The sequence below is a fragment of the Maylandia zebra genome, linkage group LG4 (genome assembly GCF_041146795.1).
Source record: "Maylandia zebra isolate NMK-2024a linkage group LG4, Mzebra_GT3a, whole genome shotgun sequence".
Taxonomy (NCBI): domain Eukaryota; kingdom Metazoa; phylum Chordata; class Actinopteri; order Cichliformes; family Cichlidae; genus Maylandia; species Maylandia zebra.
Genome location: NC_135170.1, coordinates 26,721,500 through 26,739,974, shown reverse-complemented (window position 1 = coordinate 26,739,974; position 18,475 = coordinate 26,721,500). Strand labels below are relative to the sequence as shown.

Genomic DNA, 18,475 nt, shown 5'->3' with positions numbered 1-18,475 from the left:
AAATCTAATGTAGCACCTTTTAAGATTTTCCCTTATAAGCTCAATATATTCACAAGATGACGCAACAACTGGTGAATTTTTAAAAAAGACACATAATGAGGGCTAGCTAACAGATGAGTTGTTAATGCATGCATAACACTTGTAGAGTTCACAGCATCCATCCAAGATGGCCACCGCCAGGCCTTGTTTGTTTTCTGCAAGTTCCCCGAGCCCTACCTGGTCCCACCAACCGATGAGCCAGGGCTTGGAGCAGGTCTCACAGAAGAGGTCCACTAAGGGTGTCCTGCGCTCTGCTGCTGTCCCACCCCCCTCCAGAACTCCTCCAGCAGCTGCATCGAGGTCCAGCTCTGCCCCTGCCCTCCCCTGCAAGGGACTGTAGCTGGAGGAGCGGGGCAGCCTGTAGCCCCCTGGTACAGGCGAGGGGCAGGGGGACGGCGCTGGGTCAATGGCCTCCACCACACCCATGTTGAGGGTGACTGGGGGTTTTGGTCGATGGCACCGGCAGGAGGTTCGGTAGTGGAGTGGGGTAGAGGTGCTGCGAGTCCCCCAGTGGCATGAGGGCGTCGTCAGGGTGTGTGGGGAGAGGCCACAGCCAGTCAAGCCGGGACACTCCAGAGTGACGGCTGCCCCAAGAAGGGGTCAAAGGAACAGGGGAAGGGGGTGAGGGCAGGGGCTGCTGGTGCAGATTGTCCTTGCCTACATGCAATACCCCAAAGCAGGCCACCCAGTCACTCCTGAGTCAGGCTCCAGCCTCAGTGTGGTCCGAAGATGAGGGCAAACCAGGAGCCCCCTGGATCCGGCTGCTGTGGAGACTACATCTCATCCCATTTGCTGAGCAGGCTGACCCAAATATATAGTCAGTGCTGGGTAAAGGTGGATGGGAGCCGAAAGAGTAAAGATGGAGGCAGGGGAGGCGGGAGACAGGGAGCGATGGACCGTCTGAAGGGCAAAGACAGCAGCGAATGGTGGAAATGAGTGGCAATGTAAGAGAAATGTAAAGAAAAAAAAAACAATGTCACGAGAGCTGGGCTGCTTCACAAACACTAATGAAAAAAAAAAAGGTGAGGGCAATGGAGAGATGATGACGGGAGGAGAGAAAGATGACTGAGGTTTCAAATAGTGGATGCAAAGGGAGCCTGGATAGCAGGAGGACCAGGGAAGGGAGAACGGGCAAACAACTGATGACAGCAAGAGAACAGCAAGACTGGAGAGAAAGAGAGGGGGACAGAATGGGATGCAGGCAGGCCTGTAGCAGACAGTCAGGTTGAAGAATCAAACCAGAGCTGTGGTCTGGAAAAACAGTCTCCCTCTCTGCGTCGGCTGCCCCTCCCCCACAGTACGGATCCAGAGGCCCGGCCCAATCCTACCGGTGCATCAGCCCGTCTGTGCCGTCTCACACCGATCCCAGTAACACACAGTCAGAGCAGAGGCAGTCCGGCTGCCTCCTGATACCTCCGCAGCACAGTCCTCTGCTCCCAGTCAATCCGTGCAGCAGCTGGCCAAAATGCCAGAGGTCTAATCCCGCTGCTTTAGGCTGCCGCTTCTCCTCAAATGCTCTGCCTCTTGCGCCATTTCCCTGGATGCTGTAGACAGCTCTCGCAAGCTAATCAGGCAGTGTGGCTGCAGGCGCGTGCATGTGTGTGAGTGTCTGCGCTCGCCTCTATTCAGATGCCGACAGCGCATGTGCAACAAGACAGCATGTACGTCTGTCGGAAATATGTGTGTGAGTGAGGGTGTGAGTGTGAGTGAGAGACTGTGTGGGAATATTCATGTGTGCACCTCCATGTTGGCAGCGTGGAGGATGTCTTATTTGCACCTTCTAAGACGCCGCGACATATTCACAGAGACTACGTTTTCACCAAGAGTCTTCCTCTCTCTCTCTGTGCATTGTATGTGCACTGACACATAAACTATGTCCCTTCATTCATCACTGTGTTCTTTTTTCCCTCGCTCTTTTCATCACAAGCCTGATTACAAGCACAAAGAACGCTGCTAATTATTAACACAGAGGTGAAGCATGGGAAGAATTTCTGGAATAAAATCAACAAGGCACAGGATGCTGTCTCTTTAAGACAGAGCACTATTAAAGGAGCATTGCCTGTGCTTCATTGGTTGTTGCCTAAGCCACATGGCTTGTGGTCAGAGTGGGAAGCCAATGACAAAAAAGGGAAGGGCAGACCCTGCTGCTGTTCGGTAGCAACCAAGGTTACAGCAGAGACATCAGCATCAGGACCTATCCACCCCCCCCCCCCCCACCCCCTTCCCTTGTCCTTCCCACCCACAAACCGTCACATCCCACCCTTCTCTACCGCTCTCTCTCTCTTCCTGTGCCCGCACAAACAAAAGTGCATGCATCTGTAAGAATCCTGCCCATGTGCACACATATGAATTATAAACATACTAATGCAAAAATGCACCAAAATTCAATACTGCTTACAACCACACCAACCACTAGAGTTGTTTCCCCCCCCAGCTTTTCAGTATACCAACCAAAAAGGAAAGCACTAGCTGAACACAGGACTCCACATCAGTTATTTATGAATACCACAGGACTGCAAATAAACCCAGAATTACTGCAAATGATCACTTTTTTAAGTGGCACATGAATACTCCAGCTGATGAGTCATGTGCTGAGCAATACTGTGTGAATATGTGTGAAGGTCACATGTGACAGGCACTGGAGGAGGCTGGAAAAGCCTTGTGGATCAGTTTATATGTTGCTCATTATCTCAGCAGGGCGCTTACGCCGAGATAGGCGAACAGTGAAGGTGAAGCTGAACATATTTGTGTGCGAACAGGTGCCCACCTTATTGGACGCCATCTCGCTGACTGAGCGGTGGGTCTGAATGGTTTCCAGCTGGTCCAGACACCAGTCCAGCTCCTCCAGAGTTTCCCGAGCCATCTGCTGGTATGTCTCTTCTGGCAGGGGCACACACCACACATAGTCAAAGTATAAATGGGCAGGAAGTGTGAAAAGAGCATGTGTGCATGGAGATCTGGGTCACATTCTAGTGATCGCACTTTCTGTCTTCCACCTTGGCTCAAAGATGACATGCACTGCACAGTACTGAATCATAATTAACCTAAAAAGCTGAGATTAGTGAAAAATAGTCTAGTGAAGCAACATCACTGTGCTGATAATGTCATGTATCATTCTGACATTTTAAATCAGGATTAAGCTTTTTAATACAAAAAGAGAAAATACCAGTTTTATTAATAAAATAAAAACTGCAAAAATAGTATTTGTTGAACACTTATTTTTCATATCTATTTCACAACCCACGGCAATGGCGGTCTTGCAACCTCCTGGCTCCACATTTTTTCAAAGAATCCTATAAAAACTAAAAGTTTCAGTTTAAATGAAGCTATTCTTACATGCACTTTGTACATCTGCATGCAAGAAGTGATTAAATTCAACATTTTATTAACCCATATAGCCATAATAGCTTAAGCCTTATAATTAAGATCCACCCAATTTCCTAAAGTCTGCGCAGTGCAGTTGATTAAACATTTCCTCAGTAATAGCCACATAATATTATGTGATGTTCTGCGGTCATTAGGGGAGAGTGGGAGCCTTGGCGTGTCCTTAAAGGAAACTCGCTGGACAGAGTTTTAATTAGCTAACAACATACCAGAAAGTGTAGCTTGGGGAACAGTGGGTTGGCTTGTTACTGGTGACCTCCTGTGGACAAAGACAGCATTACATCAGTCTGAGAACTGCCCTCTGCTGCCCCCTGCTGGGGTTCAACACTCATGCAACATGGCAATATATGGTTTTTAAAAAAGGGCTCAGACAGGAGATATAAGAATTTGTATTGATGTTTTTTCGTCTATATGCCCACAAACACTAGACAAGCGGAGGAGTGAATATTAACATTTCATCTGGTACTCAATAACACGGCAAGGTGCTTGTTTTAATAGTGCACACAAAGTCTCTTGTTTCACTTCAAAAATGAAAGAGTCTAAAAATGACTAAAGACAAAGCCTGAGTTCGGCTTTCTTCTCAAAAGGCTTTTGTGGTTTTTGTAATCGTACGGCAAGGGTACACCGCCGTGTAATTATAGATGCTGATAATTCAGTGGCGCATTGCTTTATATATCATATTGACGTGGAACTCAAAGCCTGCCAGCTCGAGCTCCTTCTGTCTACTGCATTACAAGGGAGAATAATTTTAGTGTTATTGACCGTCTCCATCGTCTGGGCACAGAGTCAGGGACATACACCTGAGGCACTGAGCTCTCTGCACTCAGTCTTCAGCTAAAGCTTGCTGGAAATATGCCAAATAATGCACATCACATATTCCTTGAGCATTGTCTGGTCATCATAAACTGGTTAATCATGATGACTAAAGTGTTTCCCCATGGGATCAAGGAAACCGAGACATTTGTGTACACACTCTGCAAACGAAGCAGGCAGTCGTGACAAGTTAAGTGGGGGGGGGGGAAGGGGTGTTTGACAGCATGATACTGACTTGTTAGTGGGTGTTGTGACATTGGCGAGGATGGTGAAGTTGCTTCTTACAGTTCGTAGGCTGGCCAACACCTGGGGGATGGATGGACAGCGTGGGAGGGAAAGGAGGAGGAGGGAGGAGGAAAGAGGAAGGGAGGAAGCAGGGAGGTGTGGGAGGGGGGGAGGACAAGTTCACTGCACTAATTAGCTGCCTTTTTGAGCCATTTACAGCAATTAAACATGTCAGATGAGGTGCACAGGGAATACGTACCTGAGCGAAAGGGGTGACGATCATGTCTTCTGTATGCCTGCAGGACCAAAGGTGAAAACAAAAAGCAGAGAATGAGAAGAATATGAGTGGTTGTGGCTGCTGCGGTGCTCTGTGTTTGTGTTTATATGAGAGGCTGTATCTGTGAGCTGGATGTTTACAAAGACCTGTGTGGATCTAAACAGGAAAAAAAATCCCTGAAACACATGAAAGGTTTGAGGTTTTTTAAGCTTACTGAAAAACAGACCAGGAAACAGAGCACAACAGTCAATATTATGAGGATTCATCATGATTTCATTAGCATAATGGATGCATAATTACAATCCCATTCCCAATGCTGTGTTGATTGGGATAATGTGTAGTTACTGTGATGTGCGTGAGTGGACACTGTGGGTTTAAAAAAAAACATGTTTCCATCCTGTCCTCAACATGATGGATCCAAACGATGGCTCCGTGCTTACCCCTCACTGTTGATGGAGGAGTTGCGTGACATGGTTTTGGGGGACGTGTCGTAGTCTGAGTCTGAGCGGTACAGGAAGGATTCCCTGCGCTGGCTCTGGGGAAAAGAGGGGTGGAGCACCAACCCAGGACTCGCCTGCGAATCCATGGGACTGCGGCCTGGCGAGGGACCATTTTCTGAATCAAAGCTGCAGAGTGAGAGAGAAAAGAGAGAGTACAAGGGTTTTAGATGAGTTCCATTTTTGCAGGTTTCTGTTGCCGCCTTTCTTATTTCACAGTGTGGATAAACATTATCGAGATAACCCTGAATGCCCAGACACGAGTGATGATGCAGCTCAGCCTCTTGCAGTGTTTCTCTCCTTTTTTTTGGAGTGAAAGTTGAAGAAAGCGATGTGACACTTTGCGGCATGAATGCATGCAGCTGTAACTCTGTGGTTCAGCTGGATTGGCAGGCTGCCACAGGGTTTCTCCAAGAATTACACTTTACTGACATGTCACTTCTCAGAGAGCATTGTGTTTAAGTGAGGAAAACGAGCCACATCAACCGCACATTCTCTCTGGGCCAAAGCTTTCTCTCTATCTGGAGGCATGACTGATTGAGAATGTTGATTTTGCTACAGATCTGACGTTAAAACAAACTACTGGTCGATTAAGGACACTCAAACTGAAGTCCCCCTGTGGCCTTTAGACATGTAGCAATGCTGGGAAGAAGTTTTTCTGTGACTTTTTCTGCCCCCCTTTTCTTGATTGTTGTGCAACACACATAAGGATGCACATGAGAAAATGCGGGTGAGGCAATACTCTATCCTAACAATGGAATGACCTATATCCACTGATCTGATAATATGTTGCAATAAGTAGAAATGTTCCAACAAAGGCAGGAAAGAAGAAGAAGAAGAAGAGTGAAAGCCAGGAAAAAAATCCTAAATACTTTTTAAATGGGTTTGGAAAAAAAAAAATAGACACATGTGCCGCAACTTCACCTATGGTTTTGTGAAGCCCAATTTTGATGCCTCTGTGTTAGCGTTTTGCCGCTATGTTGGAATTTTTACAACCTGAAGTGTATTCTTGTATCTTTGCTCGTTTGTGTTGTTGTGTTTGCACATCTCTGTTGCTTGTGGGGCTCGCACACAAGAATTTCACTCGCATGTGCTGTGCCAGTGTGCCTGCACATGTGATGTGACAATAAAAAAGTGATTTGATTTGAAGTGCCCATACTCTATGTGGACAAAAGGGGTGGATTGCTAACTTTTTAGCTAATGCTAACAAGCTCCACTCTGACACTGCACCGGTGCACAGCTCAGACACTGCTGCTAATTAGAGCTAACACATAAAATATTGGATTTTGCTGACTAAAAGCACGAGCACAGATATCTTGGATGGTCTGTTGCTCAGTCAACCGCAGAGCAAGCCATAATGTATGACAGATAATTCCATTAAAAACGCTCCAAAAGGTACCAAAACACAAACCTGTTGAAGAGGGCTGGTTCGAATTAGCAGAGGAAAAGTGTGCTGCCAGATACCTCCTGCTGTGTTTCCATCAGCTTGTCAAGTTTAGTGATTAATATATATGAAAAAATCCTCCCCAGCATTCAAATAAAACGCATCAGGTGTGATGTACATAGCACCAATAATAATTGTCCTCAAGCTTTTAAGACACAGCATATCAATACAAATATAGACTCAAACAGTACACCAAATAGCAAAAACAATGGCAACTGCAAACTTGTAAGAGCAAGAGCTAAGAATTACAGGAGACCCATTTCATCAAAAAAAAAAAAAAAAAAGTTATTTTGTTTAAGCCATAGTTTTATCTTGTGCATTAAAATTTTCAAAGCACTCAATGTCTTTATTTCCAGAATATTCCAAATTTGAGGACCTTTAACTGTGAAAGACGACTGACCAAATGTTGTTTTACATTTCTATGCTGCTGAATTTTAAATCATACATTAACTAAATCGGGGGCGAGACCAATTACGCTTTCAAAAGTCAACCTTTAAAAGGAAAATATTATTAATAAAATTCTCTCTCAAGCTCAGCATTGCTTTCCTGAATTTTACAATGATGCTATTGCATTAGGCCTCTATGGTTGAGATCTTTAAAGCCTGTTTGTGTATTGACATTATAAGTTTTATTTATAGGTTGGTACTTGCTACAGAGAGCAAACCCATTTCATGCCAGGCAGTAAAGATGTTTGACATTTCAATACGGGACTCTGTGGGGATTTTCTCGCTCTAGGAGGCAGCTTTGAGGTGCCCATTGGATAAACTACAGCTTTCGCCATCTTTTGCCAAAGTACCAAATAAATTGATGATAACTTTGTTATTGCCTTTTACAGCTCTGCAAATCAACAATTAATTCCCTTCTCCTCAAAATTCAGAGCGTAACCCAGATGAGCTTAACCCAAGGGGGCACAACAACATACTGCTCAGATTACACTCCCCTCTTTTTCCCCCAAACCACCTTCAGTCACAAACCTTTAGTCTCCAGCAAACGTCAGCAAAATTCCTCTGGCATTTTTTTTTTCTTTTTGAGATGAAAGCAAGATTAGATCTTGCAACACAGAACCAAAGTCAGTATTGATTCAACAGGGTTTCAGAGTTTGGCATTATGTAACAAGAAAAAGATGGACAGGCAGCAGTGCAGACAGACACCAATTTATCTGACAGCATGTGCGAAAGGTATACTGCTGGATTTATTATGTTTGTTACACACCTAAACAGCCACAGGATTCCTCATATATATTTACCTGCGTTTAAATGTTGGGATGACAAGGACAGATATGTAGGCGCATTGCACTGCAGCAACAGCAGCAGACGCAGCATCTATTTTTGATATAGGATCACTTTTATCTCCTCAGCACCTCTCCACGTCTCCTAAACTTCCCAAACTTTTGTTGTCAACACAGTTGTGAACGCCCTTCAGTTCAATTTCTAAAATTAAGCATGAAGTGTGATATTTTTGGAATTTACTTATAAATTGGCCAATTAGGAGGCACTCCTTGCCCCAGAAGGCTTTGAGGATATGGCAGCAGATCAAATTATCATTAAACATGTTTCCTCAGTAATGAAGAAGACATAAGAAATGTCTGCCATGGGGACTCTCTGCAAGCTGCATGTGCTAATCCCTGTTTTTTTTTTTTCCTGCAGACTTTCAGAGTAATTATGAGACTTCAGCATTCTGAATTCAGCACTTCTCCAAATCTAATCCATCTGACTAATGGTTTAACAGTGTGTGCATGGAATAATTTGCTCTGAAATCCACTTTAGTGAGCTGCATTACAGTCATATTGGACAAACGTTGAAATGGTCACGCCGCACCTGAACTAAGGCATAACTGTTACACATAACTTCTGCATATTTTTCTCTTTTTCTTTCTTTCTTTTTATTTTTAATGAACAAAGATTGCTTAGTCACGACCAGGACATTAAAAGATCAGTGTCTTGGTGCACAACTGTACCTGTAAACACAGTGAGATGAGCGTCTGCGCTCCTGAATACTGCGGTTTAGTTTCAAGCGCCGAAACAGAGCAGAGCCTCCTCCGTGTCCCCGAGACTGATCCCCTGGCGACACGGGTGAGGTGAGCGGGGGCACCGGAGGTGGACCCTCACTACTCTCCCACAATGTCAGCTGTCGTGTCAGCTTCTTCTGACTCATTGCTGGCCCTGCTGGAGCTGACAGGCGAAGGAAAACTCCCCCAGCCTCCACTTACAACTGGCTGTCTTGCTCTCTGTGGCCGTCTCCCTCCCACGCAGTCCCCCTCATCCACTTTTCAGTGAGTACTCAGGCAGAAAAAAACAAAGCACCTGACGTATGTGCTGCAAACTGTCCTCAATCCAGAGCGAGGTCTAATAACAAGGCCTGATCCTCCCTTTAGTCCTGCTCTTGCACACGTCTCACACTGGAGGAGTCAAATTTCATCAACATGCGTATCCTGTGATGTGATCCTCATGCCCTGGATACCTTAAATCCAGTTCCCCCTTCTTGCATCCTCAGTTTGTTCCCTGGATTAATTTGGGTCTTTTTAATCCTTGCTTGAGCGGGTTTGTGTGTTCCTCACCCCTGACAGCCTCACAGAGAGCTCTTCTGATGTTTCACCACATCAACTCTGATTCCCATACAGGCTGACCCAAACCGGACCTCCGTCCCCTCCTGGTCTCCACGTTGCTGTTGCTCTCACGTTCACAACTCTTAAGACATCCCTGCCGCTAATGCACCAACTGCTAATTTCCTAATTAGCCAGCCTTTTGCCCTCTCGTCTAAGTTTTTCTCCCCCCTCCCACCTCCCTGATGAAAGCATGTGCTCTCACTATCCTTATCTCTCTGCTCACACTTCCTCTGCAGCAACAGGAAGGCTGATCAGTACGAGTAACAGACCACAGGCGAGAGAATAGAGAAACACGCAGAGCCTGTGTAATGAGGATTTGAAGAGGAGATACAAACAGCCCAAAAAAGAGAGGAGGAGAAAAGAGAGAGAGAGGGGGGGGAGAAAAAATCAGGGGAAAATGGGTTGACTCATACCCCTGTGTAAATGTTTACACGATCTACTAAAAGAGCGTGCAAGGTTTGCGCCCAAAACATTTTGTATTTTGACATCAACAACCTTCACCAGCAGCACTTTCTGTGGCCTTTAGATGGGAACAGACACGGTTCTAGCATAATATTCTCTATGAGCAACAATTAGACCATGAAATAGCTTTCAGACAAGGTGCATAGGTCAACCACATCTAATTCAGTGATGGCATTGTAGATAGTAATAGTAGACAGCCCCAAGCTGAATTTTTGTGTGTGAAGAGTGCTGCTCTTTTTTTGTGGTTGTTGGGGTTTTTTTTAACACGCCACTAAAAATGATGAAACAAGTCTCTGTAGTGTTTATTAAAACTAAGTTGGAGCCACTGAAGCACTGCAGGTGTCAGGTTAGCTGTCAGCACTGTTCCTGAGGTGTTATTTGTTACTTTCATACCAGGAGGCATTGATTAATAGCATTGTGACTAACTGATTAACCCTGAAATTACCAAAATGGCATTTGGCAACAACACTGCTGGAAATTTAGCAATTTCCTTTGAATAGAGAAAGAGTGTGTGCAATTTATTTAGATACTGTACCAAAATGTCTTGGTAATAACCACAGTGTTTATTGTTTTACACTGACCAGCGCTGTGTAATACTCTATGATGGCATAGTTACTGAAGTTACAAAAATCAAACTGTGTAAATAACTTGTAGCCGTGTGAAAAAAGTGCACCCCAGGAATAACATGAAGTAATCATTTTCTGTATGACTTTATGAGTCACTCAGGTCGTTGTGGAAGAATTTTTTTGCAACTCATCTTTCGCAATGTTGGGCCATATCATTGAGGTTTGTGCGCATTAGTTGGTGCAGAGCTCTCTTAAGGTCTCTCCACAGCTTTCTTAGCATGGTTAATGTCTGGACGTTGACTTGACTATTTCATCACCTTAACTTTTTTATTTTTTTCATTTTTGTTGCCGATTTGCTGCCGTGCACGAGCTCACTGTCCCGCTGCACGATCTAGTTTCCATTAAACATTAGCTGGACAGATGGCCTCACATGGAATTCCAGAATGCTTTGGTGCACAAAGGAGTTTATGGTCGATTTGATGCAAGGTGCCGAGGTCGTGTGGCTGCAAAACAAACTCAGATCATCACCCCTCCACCACTGTGCTGACAGTTGGTACGTGGTGGTTATGCTGACGTACTGTGTTTGGCTTTCTCCAAACATGGTGCTGTGCATCACTTTGGTCTACTCTGTCCAAATGACGTTGCTCCAGAAGGGTTTGGGTTTGTCGAGATGCAGCTTTGCAAATTTAAGTTGCGTTCTTCTGTTCTTTTTTTACAGAAAACAGGATTTCTCCTGGATCCTCCCAATGAGTCATACTTGTTTCTGTCTTTTTCAAAGTGAACTGTCATTAACTTTAACGTTTAGGATGCTGCTGAAATTTGACTGTAGAGTCGTAGTTGTAGGTCTCGGGTGTTTTTGCATCTTCTCTGTGTCGTCTAACCTTGGAGGGAATTTTGTGTGAACTCCACTCCTGGAAGATTAACAACTGCCATGAATGTTTCCCACCAGTGACTTTATATTTTTTTTGGAATTAGTTTATTATATCAACTATCATAAAACAAGAAAAATATTTTAAAAGTCTGTCAAAAACTTAAGGTAACTTTCAGGAAGTTACCAAATTAACTTTTTTATACCCAAATTTGAGGCGGCACACTGTATTCACTGAGAAATTAATGAAGCATAACATTTAACCACTAAAATTAAGTTAAAAATGACAATTAATTTCTGTTCAGGAATGCAATTAATTAACTGTAATTTAGCATCTTAATTAAAAAAAATAGATTTTTTCTGCTTTTTTGCAAATTTGAAATGTCATGGATGACAACAATAATTATATTTAAGCATTAAAAATGACAATTTTAACTGGAAAAAGCTTGAACATCCTGGTGAATTAACCATTGTAGAAACAATTACTGATAAGGTAATTTAAGGCAGCTGTGATAAAACATTGCATTTTGTGGCGGTATATATATATATATTTGGGAACAGTTCACATATTCGTGCGACAGAAACACCTGTTAATTTTTTATGTCTGTGCTGCAGGTTGTTCTGCTTCTGCAGTATAAAGAATCATTAATACAGTTGATGTTTTAGAGGCTCTCATACTGCTGATTGTTTACTAAATACAATTCTTAATTTCTGCTTGTCTAAGTGGAAAATGTAATCCAAACACTTCCTGTTTTTGGTTGTAGGACTAACCTTTTGTCCCTGTTTGGGATACAAATATTTCAAATTGTAGAAGTCTGTGTGCATGCTGATACAAACCTACATTTGTGTGTGTTTGTGGGTGTGTGTGTTTGATTTTGTGTGTGTCAGCAGTGAGAAGACAAAAAGAAGAAAGCTATTCAAACTCTGTGTCACAATTTGAATATACACTGCGCACATACCGAATGAGAGCATAAATGAGATGACTTGTGAATGGTATCTGTTTTTCCTTCAGCCTTTTTCTGCAACAGCAGCTTCGGGAAAAAAACAAAAAGAGCCCAAGCAAAACCTGCTGCATGAATTCAGTGTTCCACCTTTCAGCAGGCGGCTTAAAGCCTGAGCACGGCGAAAAACACGCCGAAGATAAGATGCCTCGTCGAGCCGTTTCCTTCTCGCCTCTTGCCTTCTGCGTTCATTGGTTTACTTTTTCCTCTGAATCTATCTTTTCCCTCACTTCTCTTCCTGGTGGAGAGAGCAACTACCGTTTGTTTGTGATGCACTCGGCATGGATGGTGGAGCTCATCTTGGAAAGTCACTTATGAAAAGGCCTTGCATACATCCTGTTTGAACAGTGCCTTTCACAGCCAGACTTTGGGAAAATGTCAAGAATTCAAATTCACTTGACAGTTACTGTTGTAATCTCTGGAGAGCTGATGAAGAGACAATTATTCTATCTCCTTTTAAATACCAAGTCCCAGCTCGATAATAGCTGGTGAAACCTCTCAAAGTGACTCATGCACACCCGTGGTTGTTACACACACGCGCGTGAGCACATACTGGCAAAAACACACCCCGATGATATGCTTAAGCGCACACACAGAAGAGCGTTAATGCTGAAACTCTTTTGTTTTCAATCAACACTATAAAAAGGCGAACTAGTTGCACGCACATACACACACGGACACGCACACATATGGGTGATTATAAGCCGGGCTGTGGGCAGCTCTCTTGGTTTCATTATGTGAAAGCTGAGTCCCTGGAGTGTATTGCTGCAGACAATGACATGATGATCAGAGGTTTCAGGGGGAAGGGGGGATTCGTGCCAACAGAGTCCCTTCTAATGCCGATAGCAAACCATCTCTGTCGTGATTAAAGCTGCTGTCTCTCATATAGCTACCTGAATGCTTCCCTCTGTGAATGACTGGGGCTCTGTGACGCACGCCTATGGTTATAGATATGTGTTAACAATGCGGTTTGATTTGCATGACTGAGAGATGTAGTCAGTCAGTGACTTGGAAAATAAAGCTAATTTCCTGCATGCTCACTAACCCTATAACATCAAGCTGCATTGTATTTACACTGAGAAGTCTTATGCACAGGTATTAATGCATCTCTATTTGCTTATTAAATTACAGCTGTGCCTTTTCTTACAAAGAGTCCATGTGTGCAGAGAGAACCACGAAAATTGGACTGTGCTGCAGCAGCACTTCATTTAGTCTCTTCACTGCATACATTTCTGCAACAAAAGGGGAAGCCTGGTTTCATGTCATTACTACAGCAGGCTTCAAAGGGCTATGGAGCCCTAAGTCAATACAGCGATTAGTTTAATTAAACCTATAAGTCCATATGAGAGCGTAGAGGAGATTTACATACACTCCCTCCATTGAACGTCGCTTGCTATCGATTATTCATTAACAGTCATCACGAGGAAGCCCCTGGCAGGGGCAGCCTGCTGCCATATCAGCGTTTTCCCAACAGCCTGGTTGGTGTCAGCTCTGCTTTCTCCCCATCACACTGTGCACTGCGGTTAATCAGACCTCTCTGAAGGGATGAAGCAACACTCATCCATTTAAACGACTGTAAAAAAGAAACGATATACTCCAAACCCCGCCCCAACAATCCTTTTTCTTAATTTTCTTCAGCTCAGCGAGTTAATGATTAACCTGTGTGAGTCCGTCAGCCTTTCTCTCTTCAGTCTGTACTCTCAGCCTTAGTGGAGAATGACAGTTATTTCCTGCCCCCGCTTCCTCCTCTCCCAAGCAAGCACAGATGCTTATTTCCACGTGCAATTTCAGCCTCCCCTCCACAACATTCCCCCCTCCACGCACGCACCCACCCACCCATGAGCTGTGCCTCACCCAGGCATTTAGCACCTGGCTGATTGCTACCACTGTGGGGGCGGCAGTCAGGCCAGTTGAAGGGAAGAGGAGTGAGGACTTGCAAATTGGGAAAGGCTGCTACTTTTATAGGCTGACCATGTAATCACAGCTGTACTCTTATTGCTGCTGTTGAATCATCAGCGGATCTATCGAGCACATTAGGCCTTTTTATTACGAAGCAGTCTCAGGCTGGGGCAAAGCTTTTAGGGCAGCGTGCCCGTAACTGACACATCTCAAATGACATGTCCAGAGCAGGCTTGCCATCTCCGCTTGCCTCAGCTTGCCCTTTGTGTTCTCAGGCAAACACCAGATAAGAAGAGAGATAGAGGCACGCTCATGACTCCTTACATTTTAATGCCGACATTTACAGTACAATGCGCAAGAGGCAAGCGCTCTGAAGGGAAAGTGCTGGAGCCAAGCCACATGGACAACAAAAGGGCATTTGGTCACTGGAGCTTCACAGAGCTGGGGTGAGAGTAATGCAATGGCATAGATGGAAAAGGGAAAAAAAGGGCAGGACACAATAATAATCAGTTAGACGGAGATGCGAGAAGACTGCTTATGGTGCAGTAACTGTCTGGTCAGGAGGCACCCTCTAAAATCCCCCGAATTTGCTGAAATCTGCTAATGTGTCATCACTAATTCAATAATTAAATCAAGTCTCCCGTTGTTACAATCATAACGATTTCAGAACTTATAATCAGATATTTAAGCGTCTTGATTTGTTGTGACCTGGCAGCTGAACGCTCATTAAACTCATCAAATTATGTTCGTTAAGAAACATTGCCACCTTATTAGCATACCAGCCAGCATCCATTCATGCTGATTTAAATCTTTCCAGAAATCTCATTCCTTATCCAGCTAAAAAAAAACAAAAAACAACCCATCTGCATTCAGAAGGCATTATTGAGTCTTTTCATCCATGCATTAGAGATGAGTCACAGAAATTTTCTACAATAAAAATCAAAACAGTGCTAACCCCTGACGAAAATTCAGATCCACTTCAGCCCCTACCCCCACGCTTTCACTTTTCAAGAGTTCCACATTTCACCAGTAATGCTGGACTCCACATTGTGAGAAAAACCACACTCATTACATGGCGCCCTATGACCAAAAGTAAACCAGATAAGTACATTTCAGCATGACTGAATGGTTGTTTGCTGCTACTTTTCAACAGCTTTGGTTTCTACTTGAAGCTCTTGTTAAAGGTTTTACGTCGGCTGCTGTCACGATCCTGTTGCTTAGGTTTTTTTTTTTCATTGAAGGTTTTTATTACATTACGGTAACTTGTCTGTCACCTTGCACGTTTGCCAGTCATGGTGAAAACGTATGAGCAAGCAAATAAGGGTCAAGTCATACAGGCCTATGCTGGTCAGCCTGGCAACCACTGGTCATGAGGGAAAAAGAAAAAAGATTAATATTTCCCGACTGGTTGCGAGTGGTTGCTGGAAGTTGGCAATGCTATAGCCCCATTTGAAGGCAAATAATCTCCATTTCCAGCTTGCGTGCATTCCAAAGTTACAGCTAGCATACACCTGGAAACGCTGTCAAACAGTCGGGTTTGACAGTGACTGATTGGATGAAGCTGTTAGAGGCAGATAAGTTATACCAGGCAGCCTATCAATCCTATAAAACCTGAGTAATTAGTAATTGTTCTTTCTTTTTACCACTAGTTCATTCATTGTAAACTAAAATTGACCAAAAATACACACTTTAGCATGCACCATGTTAACTGCCATTTTGCATATCTAAACAAATATAATTTTGCTAGCATTAAAGTAGCAATAAAGCAGTAAATTGTCCAATTTAAGAGACTAGATTAGATAGTTATGCAGAGTGAAGGAGTTCTATATATTGATAACATAATGTTTAGAATTTTTTAAATATATCATACAAATATTTGACATATTATTAGTGGAAAACATAATAATTACCAATTCGAGAATCATTAATTAATCAGCGTGTTTGCAAGATAATAATAGATTAGATTAGACACTGGAGTATTTAAAGCTCTCTTGAGTTTAAATTCACAATAATTTAATATTATCAAACTTCTACTTCTTGTATAATACTCATATTTGATGACTGTTGCATTTCATCTTACCACACGCAGAGTGTTCTGTGCATGAGATTTTACATCAAGTCTGAAATTTTGTGTGTCTTTTGTGTGTTCTCTGTTTGGGTTTTAGCGTCTGACCGTTTTTGGGTTTTTTTATGCCGACATTCTTGGCTTCGGACATAATGAAAGACAGAAAAAAACCACCTGTGGCCTTTTGATGGGAGATGTTTTGTAAGGGGAGGGAGATAGTTTAAGCTTACAGGTCAGAGTGACCCACTAATGGTGGTAAACAGAGGGCTGGAACGTTTCTATTTCTCTAAGCTGAACACATGCAGAGGATGAGATCATGAGTGGAATTTTACAGAGAAGGATGGGTTAGTAAACCACTTGCTGTAACAGCGAGAGGCCCCAAGAGCCCAAAAGAGATGTAATCTGAAGTTTCGTCTGCAGTAGTTTATGCATATATTAGCAACAGTCTGAGAGATTAGCTTAGTGAGTAAATTTGCATTCAGTTTTTCACACAGAGGCTAAAAGGCTTTGTCCTTTTAAGCAACAATAGCATTACCTAAAATTACCCTAAAGAAAGACAACTAAAGTTCAGTTTTTGATGCCCTAAACCAAGAAAAGGTTCCTCCATGAATTAAATGTTCTGCTAATATTAACCCTACCATACTGGTCACATCAGCTGTATATCTTCCAGAGGCATGTGATGCCTTTGCACAGCTCATATTTTCTAATTGTATTATGTATTTCTGTTCACATTTAAAATTATAGCTCAAATAGCTTTTGGACATAATTTAACAGTGCATAATTTAGCAGCTTTATTTAGACAGAATTAAGTTCAAGCTTAAGGGCTTTGGGAAGCAACATTAGCTAGTAGAAATGTATGGAAGCTGGAACACTGGAAGCCTTGCCGGGTATACTGACTTCTTTGAGACTAGGATTAATGCTTGGAGCGTCCACTGCGATGTGTGAAAATTCATTCTCAGCAGTGAGGAATGTTTTCACTGACAACCATCAGGCACACCATGCACATAATGCGTAATTTATGGTAATGCAGTTGTGTCCATTTGCGTATGTATTTCCCTACAAACAGCATACGGAGAGGTGTTTTCACCCTGTTGTCTAAAATCCCAGCCACACGTTGCTGGATGTGAATGCCACTGTGTGTCACTGGATTGCTGTTAGTGTTGCTAGAGGGGAGTGACAGCAGAGTTCATCAGGATTGGCAGAAGTGCAGATAAATCAAAGATCAAAAAATATGATATGAAAGCCACAGACAGCAGCTGCAGTTGAGTCTTTTTATTGTTTTTAAACAATTTCGCTTCAGCTCTTCGTACGTTGTAACTTTGCTCTTCTTCTTCGACTGGCTGACAGGCGAACAACAACAGAAGGAAGAGTAGCCCACAGACCGGTTTTACCACATACTTTGTACACCACCTCCATCAACAGCAGACACTCTCTGCAGGTAGACAGGTCTTTTATAGACTGCCAGAGGACTTGCAACACACTACCACTGCTGAACTGTAATTTCAGCACAGGGCAGAACATGTTTGAGAAAAACCTCAAATGCAAATGCCTTCTCGGGGCTTGCTGTGCGCCAGGAACAGGACTCACTGAGAACAATGTAAAAATTAAAAAAACTGCTTTATTGCTGAAGACTCACAAAAAATGTAAGAAAACTTAAGCCAGGAACAAACCATCTCTGGAGAAGTATTACCAGGAGAAAACACGAGCAGAAACACACACAGCTAGAGGGGAGACAACGACAACGTGACAGAACAGAGGGAGACTGAGGACATGAATACACACACAGGACAATGAGAGGATCGACAACAGGTGGGACACAGCTGGAACAAATCAGGGGTAACTAGACAAAGGAGATTAAATAGACTGCAACACACAGTGAATGAGAGACCATCAAAATAAGACAGGAAGTAATGAACACAGAGACCCAGACTATGAGACACAAACTTGACACAGAGACGAGAAGCTAGAAGGACGAGGTCCTCGAGTGATCCCACTCTGAGACACATTGCATCCAGAATTTTTAAATGGTGAGTTTAAGAAACTGTTCTGTGATCATTCTAGCTCAAACTGAGGAGTCTGTGGTAAGAATCTTTAGTGTTTTTGGATCAAAACACAAGGGGTTAAGCATCTTAATTGTACTATCAGCAATCTTTTTTTAGTGTTAATGACATCTTTTTATCCTAAAAAGCAGGCAGCAGGTTTCTAACCCTGTTCAAAATCCAGACCCCTTGTTAAAACTGGATGCCCAGGTCTTACAGGGCTGGGTTTGCTTCCTTAGTAACATGTCACTAGCAGTAATTAATGGCAGATTCAGTCCTCTTATGTGAAGTT

General features: G+C 43.3%; 1 protein-coding gene across 4 annotated transcripts in view; it reads right to left on the bottom strand.

Moving 5' to 3' along the window:
• The window catches only part of pde4a (phosphodiesterase 4A, cAMP-specific), a 48,924-nt gene that overhangs the window by 11,898 nt on the left and 18,551 nt on the right, over positions 1–18,475 (bottom strand). Inside the window, exons 1-6 of one of the 4 annotated variants that reach the window (XM_076883308.1) lie at positions 8,636–9,308; positions 5,179–5,364; positions 4,721–4,757; positions 4,472–4,542; positions 3,633–3,682; positions 2,807–2,919 (exon numbers count right to left, since the gene is read on the bottom strand). In XM_076883308.1, coding sequence (XP_076739423.1) covers positions 2,807–2,919; positions 3,633–3,682; positions 4,472–4,542; positions 4,721–4,757; positions 5,179–5,364; positions 8,636–8,832 — 654 coding nt within the window. In that variant the 5' untranslated portion in view covers positions 8,833–9,308. Of the gene's footprint in view, positions 1–216; positions 1,647–2,806; positions 2,920–3,632; positions 3,683–4,471; positions 4,543–4,720; positions 4,758–5,178; positions 5,365–8,635; positions 9,309–18,475 lie in introns of those variants that run through there. The other 3 variants (XM_012919442.4, XM_076883310.1, XM_076883309.1) reach the window with 3 other exon arrangements.